Genomic DNA, 10,102 nt, shown 5'->3' on the forward strand with positions numbered 1-10,102 from the left:
ACCTTGTTGAATTCTTCAGTTTTCATGACACGTAGTTGTTTTTTTTTAAAAAAAAACCTGGTTACAAAACATTATGGATCAATGCCTTAGTTGTGCTGATTGTGCAATTGTCCTCTCTGCTCAGCATTTTCCCTTTTGCTAATATCTACTTGTGTCCCTGTCTAAACAAAGATGCATACTCCAGGACTCCCAAAACTCTTTGTTGCCACATTTTTATATTGTGCATTATTAAATACATTGCGTCAGGGAATAAACATGGTGGCGACATTTATTTAAATGTCAATCAAACAAAATTAAATTTAATTTGTGGAGATTAAATTGGCATGCCATTCAAAGGCCAGGTGTAATCCCTCAGCCTGGAAAATGTTGCACATCCCTTAATTAAAGGAAAAATTGCTTCTAAATAGCCAGTTGGGGTTAAAATGGTCCCAAAAATCTTTCCAGGTTCAGAATTTTGACACAAGTTGAGAAATCAGTAAAAATAGTATCTGCATCCAATTCTCAGAACTGAAGAAGCTTCTTGGATGAGAAGCAAAATGTTTTCAAAGGGGAAAAAACAAAAGAAGTTTCCTTTTGGAAATGCACCCTTGGGACAGCCGTGACCTGGATAACTGAGAATCTCCATAGACATCCTTGGTGGCTTCTTTTCAGCCCTTTTTTTGCTTCTATTTTTTGTCCTCAGATAAAAGTTAATCACCTTCTTGCCAGTCGCTGGAGATTGGATGGCGCCTTCTGCCTTGAGTCAGCCTCAACCGGCCTCTGCCTGGACTCTCTTGGCCTTAGGCCTCTTTCCATGGACCCTTCAAGGGGGAGGGGGCTCCACATAGTGGAGAAGTGGGCAGTTTTCCTTTGAGGTGTCTGCACTAGCCTTTCAGGGAGAGCGGGGCGGTTTAGTTCCCCTCCTCTTGCTACCAGAAATTCCAAACAGAGGAAAAAGAGGAACAGAAAGAAGAAACCAAATGTATAAAGTTCTGGGTGTAGGATATAAAAATGTATCTATACATTAAAAAAAAATCAATGTATTTATTTGACTTCATTCCGTGTACTGAAAGCACACTTTAATTTGTATTTTATTTTGCTTTTTAAAAAATGATAGTGCCAGTTTGCTAGGTTCCCAGCATCTATCTTCTTCTCCTGAACCCTTATTCTCAACTGAGGGGTGTGTGCGTGTGTGTGTGTGTGTGTGTGTGTGTGTGTGTGTGTGTGTCTTGATTTTTCCCCTGGATTCTGCCAACAACCAGCCTGTTCTTCGGAAGAGGTTCTTTGTGCAGCAAAATCTAGCAGCATGCAGATGGCCTTTCTTCTTGTGCAGTTTTGTGTGCACTTACATAGCCAGGGAAGGATTTGAAACTGGCAACCAAATTTCTCTTTGGGGAATGTCTTTATTTTTTCCTATATTGAATAAAAAGAGATAAGGATCCGAATTTGGGAGTTGTTTTCCCTGCCCAGGTACTGATTTTATTGTGACTTCCCTTTGAAAGCAACAGCTTGGTAGTTGTAGCTAGGGGTGGGAGTGCAGTATTTTGCCAGTTAAGGGAAAGCAATACATTTGTCAGAAATTCCTAAGGTCACCCATGTTTCTAATAAACTGCTGCAGAAGTTAGCCACTATGTTTTGAAGGTAGGGGCCAGAATTGATCATTATCCAGAAGTGTGCCTTACTGACTGGTGTGGGATAGACCAAGCAAGACTGAGCTTGGAATAGTGCTATTTTTTTTCCTTTTTATGCAAAAATGCTCTGAAATCATACTAGTCACTTAGTAACATCTGCAGTAGAAGAATCTGAGAGACACCACATCTGGTGTAGTAAGCTCAATGCAGTGTTAATAACCTGATGTTGAGGAACTGGACTTTTTCAAGCTTCATAGCACTGATGTAGAAAATAACAAACTGGGTGGGCTGTCTACGCTGGGTAAATAGTTTTTCCATTCAGGATACATCTCACTTGGAAAAAAGTTTCTCTCTCTGCCGGCTGTCCAATCCTTGGCTCCTTTCTTTTTTTCCTGGCAAGCCAGATCTAAATGTGCCAAATTCTAGAAATCCCTTTAATGTTTTAAAATCATGCTGAATGCGCGGTAAAGTGTGGAACATCTTTTTCTTACTTTCAGCATGAATGTTGTTGAATATGCTCCATTAATGCAGAGAAACATTTTTTTTTTCCTGTAGCCAGGAATCTAAATCCGTTTCCACTTACAGGGAAGAGCTGCAAGAGAAGGAACTATATTTTAACCCCCCCACCCCCCCACTAATATTTCCAATCAATGTACTGGTGCATATTGCAAGGGAGGAAACGTCCTACTTGTCTGGGTTGCCGGCCCTTCTTCAGAAGAGCTGGAAGCCAGCAAATACTCGAAATACTTTTCAGCTGCTCGTTACTAGGGCCAGCCTGCTGATTTTCAGTTCTAAATTTCACCCTCCTAAAATTCCAAGCCATTTTCCAGATGGAAATTTTATGTGAAGACGATCAGACCCGTATGGCAGATGAGCCTGTTTTTAAAAGTATTTCCTTATTTTCAAGGGTATAAGTATTTTAGTCACTTCTAGGTGAGGTGGGCAGCAAAGAAGTCCAATAAATATTTTTTTTCCCCCTTGGGTCCTTGAACCGTGGCATTTTCACCTTCCCTTGCTTCATAGGAAGTCAGATTCACATGTAGACCTCTCCCTAATATAAGTAGGTGAAGGAGCCAGAAATTGGTAAAATTTTGGTGACACTTGGATGCCGCTCTTTACAGATATTGCGGCAAGGCCTGTGTCCGATCCTCTGTCATACCTCTGCCATATGGTGCTTCAGAATCCTGAAGAAGAGAGATGGGGTCAGGATGCCCAAAGGCCATGCCAAGCAGCTGAACGGCCATCCGAAGGCTTGTTTGACCTCTACAGAGGATATATCAATTGCCTTCCCCCCCCCTTCCTGGAGAGTAAAGCGGAGTACTGTGTTCTTGTCTTCCTGGCGGTTTCTTTGTAGTGTGTGTGTGTGTGTGTGTGTGTGTGTGTGTGTGTTTTCCCCCCCAAGGCTTGTCTAGGCCACCAATTACACAATCTCCTGTTAAGGGCATTATTATTCTATGATAAGAAAGAGAAGGTAGTAAGAAACGGGGAATCACCAATTGCTTCCAGCGTCATAATTGAATATTTTGCAGGAGATGTCTCGAGTCCCCTCGCACGTCTACTATACAACAGGCCCCAGGCACAGATCCATTTCTGTGAAGGGTCAACCCTAAAAATGCACTTTGTGGGATTCCCATTGGGATCGAACTTTTGGATCCTTAAATGTTCTAGAGCAGCCATGAGGAATTCCAGCCAAAGAGACTTTCCCTGTCCTTCCCCACTGGCTGTGATCATGTCTTCCTTGGGCTCATCTTTTTCTCTCTCTCTCTCCTTCCTTCCTTCCTTCCTTCCTTCCTTCCCCACCCACCCTTGGCTAGCTGAAAATGATATAAGCAATGAAAGACTTTTTTAAATATTATGTTGTGCTGCCGTCATATTTAGGATGTCTTTGTTTTTAACCTGGATTTATTGGACCAGCGTATTGGAATTTGGGCTCAAAAGACAAACTCCGAGTCTAGAGACAGCATCCTTCCCTCTTAGTTTGTATATCCTTTGATTGTACACCCAAGACTAGTGTTTCTGAACTTTTGCAAGTTTTAAGACGTGCGGATTTCAACTCCCAGAATTCCCCAGCCAGCATTGCTGCTGGAGAATTCTGGGAGTTGAAGTCCACACATCTTAAAGTGGCCAAGGTTCAGAAACATTGCCCAAGGTGAAGAAAGTTGGTTGAAGTTGGGAGAGTGGAGTGCTTGGGCTTAGGGTTGTCCAGAACTATAAGAAGTTATAAATACAATTCATAAAAGCGATTCTGCTTTCCAATCCTTCTGTATTTTGCAGCGATGGTGCTTTAATCTGCCAGGTGCCGCTCTGATTTCTCCTCTTTTTACTTCCCAGTTGATTAAACCAGCACTGGACAGGCACGTCTCAATGCCTGGCAGACTGCAAAGCATGCGTTCCATTTTTTAATTTGTTTCCCGTGGTTGAAAGAGGCTGAAAATAATGATTCCCAGTTCCTGTCTTGAGGTCTGGTTGCCATGACCCAGGTCATTCCAACCCCTCACTACCAACACATCGGCTTCTTGCCTTGCTGCCTGCACAGACGTGATCTTGTCACTGATTCACAAGGAGACATTGAGCAGGAGACAAATCGAAGTCAAATTTTCTTCATTCCATTTTTGGGGGGTTACCTTTTGCGTAAGAGTCTTGCCTCACTGCCTGCCAATTTCTCCCCAATCTACCGTTGAGAGTAGAAGAGGCAAGGAATAGGATTGCGGGATGGAGGGGGGAAAATTCCTTATTGCTTTGGGAGGTTGGATATTCCTGACTGTTGATAGCTTCTGAGAGAATGGAGACAACTTTCACAACTAAAGTGCAAGCGAGGTTGCATAGGTGAAAGACCCATACAGTATTATCTTTTACTCTGCCATATGTCAGGATAACCTTTGGGGGTCTGGTAGAAACACTACTTTATTTGTGCTGTTTCATCATCTAGAATCTTAATGCCGGTTGTACATTTGATGAGTGAATTGCATCTCCCTCTCTCTCCTTCCCCACCCCCATTCCAAAGAAGTCCCGTATTTCTCTTTATTTCCCTCTTCTTCCCCCCCCCCCCGCCCCCCAGCACCAACTTATAGGCAGATGCTGTCCAAAAGGATTCCGCAGCCGGAATGTTACTCTGCTCTTCTTTTTTTTTTAAAAAAAAAAATGGAATTGTTTGTTGTAATGCTCTAACTGCTAGAACTGTATTTTATTTGCTTGCCATGCATTTACTCCTTTTAACAGATTCTGCTTTTAAGGAAAAACACAAAACTTCAATCTGAAAATATTCTTTGGAACGGAAAATGCAAACACAAACAAAAGGACGACAACAATTAAGACAGATCAAATATCCTTGTATTTTTAACTGATCATGTTTGAATGTCTAAGGAAAGGAAAAAAAAGAATTTATTGTTCTAATTATCCAGATGTATGTATGTTTGTAAAATAGCTCTTATTAGCTGATAAGGTTGTATGTTTTTGGAACAAAATATTGATCATTAAAAAAAGTATTGAGTTTGTGGGTGTTTTTGGATTTTGGAAAACCTATAATTAAAGCTTTCAGATATCAGTAAATAAGGTTAAAAGAGCCAACATTTTGACTGTGGTGTTCTTCACACGGTTTAGAATTTGACAGCAGCAGCTGTCTGAAGCGTTATTGGCAGGCAAATAAATTGGTTGTAACTCGGTACAATTTACCTTTCTGAGTCAGCAATACAATTATGAAAGACGGCCTTTTTTTCTCCTAAGGTCAGGGCTTAATGTAGTACATGGAATAGCTATAGCTGGATGGTACCGCACATTTCCCAGGTCTCAAGGTCACGTCTCTGCATTTTGATCTTGGAAATTCCTTTTTCAGTGTAAGCCTGAGAAGGCTTACCTCTCAAGAACTGCTGACCCTCAACAGACAGCAGTTTGCATAAAGGAATGTTTCCAAACCAGGTTGACAATGACATTCTATTCTGGTGCATTTGGTATCAATTGTTCAGTTTTGTGGACCAACATTTCCAAAGAGTCTGGGAGATAACAATTTCACTTAGATTCCCAGGTTCTTTTTAGGCAGAGAACTTGTCAGAATACTATGTTCTTGCTTCCATATTTATGGGGAGCGAGTGGGGTGGACCCATTCCAATTAGGAGCTGGGCCACAACAACCCCCCCCCCCTTTTTTCCCCTGAAGACCCTTCTGGGGTCATTTCGGAGCCCAGAGTTATTCCGAGCACTAAAAATGAGGCTGGAGTTTTGCAGCATTTTTAATTTACCCAGTTCTGTGTGAAGCAGAAAACCAAGCAATAAGATTAATTGCACTAATAAACATTTATATTTTATTCACTTGTGTATTAGCTGTGCAAATAATTTTATTTACGTATATCAATAGCTGGCTAATATGATGCTATATTTATTTGTCTAAACAGGATGTTCAGAAGAGAGAGAAAAGATTCCCAGAACAAACTCTTTTCCCTTCTTCCCCTCCCACCCCCAAGCTCTTTGAAAAGAAAGAGTAGCACAGCTATGGAGAAAGGACAGAATTAGGTATGTATGACAAACAAGGGACACCGTCTATGCAAGGACAGGCTAGCAGTAGTAGTTGGCTTGCAAGCACAGCACGTTGCCCTAAAACGTAATGACAAGGTTTGCAAGACCTAGGTGTCATTTTGTACATAGCTTTGCCACAAAGTCAAGGTCTTTGTCCACTTACTAAAATATAGGCTCACTTTTCTGCTTTAAAAAGTTGCACATAGCTTTCACAACTTGGAAAAACTGTAAATAGCAGCAAAATAACAATGTGTAATTGCAAAAGGCAAAGATGCTGCAACTGGTAAAAATCCAAAAGTCTTTAGGCCTGCCAGCTCAGTAGGAATTAGAGCCTTTCCCAACTTCATCCATGTGCCAATTTGATGCACAACCTTCCCTTGAGCATGTCTTTGGGCCCCAGGCGGGAACTGGAATTTTCAAGCCGTCCATAATCTTGAGGCGCATCATCTGAGCTACACTTTATAGTTCAGATAATTCAAGGATGACTGCAACTGGTTACCAAATAAGCTAAGTTTAGGCCAGTAGTTTTTCCTCTCTTGCTTCAAGGTCATCTAAGCCAGGAATTCCCAGTCTTGGCAACTTTAAGAAGTATGGACTTAAACTCCCAGAATTCCGAAGCCTGGGGAATTCTGGGAGTTTAACTGATCTAAGCTGTAAGGAAACTGCCACAATGAAAACATGCCACGACAGAAATGGAGTCTTGAGCAGTTTTCCATTTTCCCAGTCTCGGTATTGCACATCGTTACTTTCTGTTTGTTTATTTGAGCAAAACAAAATGTTTAAGGGACACCACATCTAGTTTATCTTTCCATTAGTCTGAATGTGAGTTTCTGTTGAGCTGAATCCCGGCTTCCAATACTCGAATTGTTTGGGACTATTGAAATAATTCTAATCTTCCTCTGTATCCCTCTCCCCCTTCCTCATAATCTCCGTATAAAAGATGCCATTTATTTCTACGTAATTGTTCTTTTGAGCTCTATTTTGTGTTTCTGATGATAAGCCTTTCTGTTATCTTGCACATTTTTTTTTCTCACGCCATTAGTCTGGCAAAAATAATAACTGATGCAAGACAGACTCCATTGTCACCTTCTGTGTTTCCCTAAAGCTACTTCTCTAAAAGCTTAGCAGGAAGATGAATGGGGACAAACAATTTATTCATTTCTCATGGCAGACAAAAAAAAGCCATTTTCCTAGTTCCCTCTCCCTTTCATGGAGCTGTATTTATATTGGAGGAAAGTGGCAATAACTTACTGCAAAACAAACAAACCAAACACCAAACAAAAATCTTGAATAGAAGGTGACTTTCTCTCAGCTTCCAGGACTTACTAATTTGGACCCATCTTCCAAAATTAATGAACTTGTATTCATTTCTGCTCCACATTATTAGAACTGGATATCTTAGTCATTTTGAACTGGGTGGCCGTATAAACCTGGTAACTAAATTAATGTAAATTGTGTGGCATCTTCTAGTAAGGCTGAACAATGGGAAACACACAAACAGCGTTTCTCCTACAGTGCGTCTTCCTAAAACAATGGAATTGGAAGAGGCGATGGTGGCCACCAACTTAGAAAGCTTTAGAGGTTGAGGTTCCTACTGCCAATTGCAGGATGATGCCGTTGTGTCCTCAGCTGCTGCTGCTGGGCTTCTTGGAACATTAAATCCTTATTTCTGGATGATCACATTCAATCTAAACAAATAAACGCATCTGGTCACTACTCCAGGGCTGGAGTACATAAGGCATCTAAAGGAAGGGAGCTGTTTTTCATGTTCTCCAGAATCTTTTCTTTCTGCTTGGGCTAATCAGTACTTTAACCCATTTAAGTGGGTCTCCCTTCTCTCCATAGGCCTCAAATGGAGTGAGGTAATGATGGGTAACTGGCCGATTTGTTATAAGCTAATCTGCTTTCATGCAGATTTTTGTGCTTTCGCCTGCCAAATGCTCAACTCCCACCCAGCCCCGTGTTGGTAGAAGATTGATTCAGAAATCTCTGCTTGGGTTCAGCTGTAAAATATTGTGCCTTCTAAGACTGGCGAGAGGCATAGCAATCACACTTAAGACTTCTATCCTTTACAGCCCTCTCCGTTGACAAGGTCAACACATTTCCTCCAACAATCTGGGTCCTCATTTTAACGACCTTGGGAGGATAGAAGGCTTGAATCAACTTTAAGCCGATCAAGATCGAACTGCTGGCAGTCGGCAGGATTAGCCTGCAATACTGCATTCTAATTACTGCCCCACCAGGGCTCAAATATTAGCCCTTGACTTGACAAAACAGTCCTTGACTTACGATTCCATCGCTAAGTGTCCGAGTTTGCGATCTTTTCTGCCGTGGTTGTTAAGTGAATCTGGCTTTCCCCCCTGACTTGGCTTGCCGGAAACCCGCTGGGAAAGCCACTAAGAGCGACCACATGACCCCAGGATGCTGCACCCGTCATAAATGCATCCCAATTGCCGAGCACACGAATTTAGATCACATGACCGTGGAGCTGCTGCAGTCGTCCTAAGTGTGTGATAAGTTGCTTTTTTTCCAGTACCGTCGTATCTCCAAACAGTTGTTAAATGAGGACTATCTATATGCACACAGCCGTTCGTTACGCGAGGGCTTCCTTTGCTTTAAACCCATACAGGGTCTCCACTTCCAGAGGTTTCAAAAATGACCGTTTTCATTCTTGCACATTACCTAAATAAGGCAGACAGAAGTAAATATCTTTTGATGGAGATAATTACAGGTTTCCCAATACCAATCTAAGGAAGCTTCGCACAGACTTCGGCAGGGAGTGATGTTTATGGGCAACTATCAGAAAGAGAAGAGCTGGTGGTATTTTTTTTCCTGCAAAAAAGATCTTCAGCGTTTCCGCAATCGTTTTGCTGTGCAATTTCAAGTGATCCCTGCTTAGCGTTGGGCTAAAGTCTCTGATGCACGGCTGAAGAGGACCCTGCACACAATTAAGGAGCTCCCAGCCCCCCTCAATTAATGTCATCTATCAGGATCTCAAAAGTGTGCCTTCTCTGTTGCAGCACTTGCCCTCTGGAATAGCTTCCCTCAAAAGCCCCCCCCCCCGGTCTCTCCGTGGTGATATTCCAAAAATCTGGCTCTTCTCCCAGGCCTTAGGGCAGGAGGGGTCTCAAACATGGCCATTTTAAGACTTGTGGACTTCAACTCCCAGAATTCCCCAGCCAGTCACGGAAATTGTGGAAGTTGGAATCCACAAGTCTGAAAAGTTGCCAACTTTGAAGACTCCTGCCTTAGGGTAAGGTGGCTGATCAGCCCCTGTAGATTTTCCATGCTGGAATGGATGGCTTTCTCTTCTGAAAGTTCACGAGCAGGTTTTAAAGTTTTTATTGTTTCTCTAAGGCAAGTAACTTTCCTTTGGTTAGGGTTCATGCTTAATGAAAAATACATTTAAGTCATAGAAGGTGTCAGTGAAATGTTGTCTCTTAGAGGTTTGATGGACTGTAATTTAGTAGACGTAGTAAAGGCATAATGCACCTGCTCCGTCTCCTTTTTGTAATACAGAATATTAGGCCCCTGAAAATAAGTGATCTGTTAAATTTCAGCTGCTTATTTCTCAAGATTCCAAATACTGCAGAAATAGATTTAGGATTCACATGGGTGTTCAAGAGATGGTCCTTTTTCCACAACTGGTAAAAAAAGTATGGCCCGTGTTGTGCTTAAAATGACAAATGTCACCTTGCTAGCTTAAAGCCATTTTAGCTAGGCAGCAGCAGGGCGATAGCAGGAACTACCTTTTTCCCTGAGTTCCACGCAACTCAAATCCAGGTAAATGAGTTTAGATCTGCCATTCTGCGTTATTGCACAATTCAGTCTGCATATCAAGAAATTAAGGGCTTCTCTTGTTCTGAAGCACAACTTTAAGACTTTTTTTTATTTATTTTATTTTTTTATTTATTTTTTTATTTATTTATTTATTTATTTATTTATTTATTTATTCAATTTATATACCGCCCTTCTCCTGTAGGA

The 10,102-nt window shown here is 41.6% G+C and overlaps 1 protein-coding gene across 2 annotated transcripts in view; it reads left to right on the forward strand.

Moving 5' to 3' along the window:
* The window catches only part of ARHGEF12 (Rho guanine nucleotide exchange factor 12), a 64,282-nt gene extending 59,178 nt beyond the window's left edge, over positions 1 to 5,104 (forward strand). Inside the window, exon 41 of one of the 2 annotated variants that reach the window (XM_081333643.1) lies at positions 683 to 5,104. In XM_081333643.1, the coding sequence (XP_081189769.1) occupies positions 683 to 693 (11 nt within the window). In that variant the 3' untranslated portion in view covers positions 694 to 5,104. The remainder of the gene's footprint in view (positions 1 to 682) is intronic. The other variant, XM_081333644.1, reaches the window with a different exon arrangement.
* Positions 5,105 to 10,102: the final 4,998 nt, after the last annotated feature.

This window comes from Vipera berus (assembly GCF_964194415.1).
Source record: "Vipera berus genome assembly, chromosome: 8".
NCBI classification, from domain to species: Eukaryota; Metazoa; Chordata; class Lepidosauria; order Squamata; family Viperidae; genus Vipera; species Vipera berus.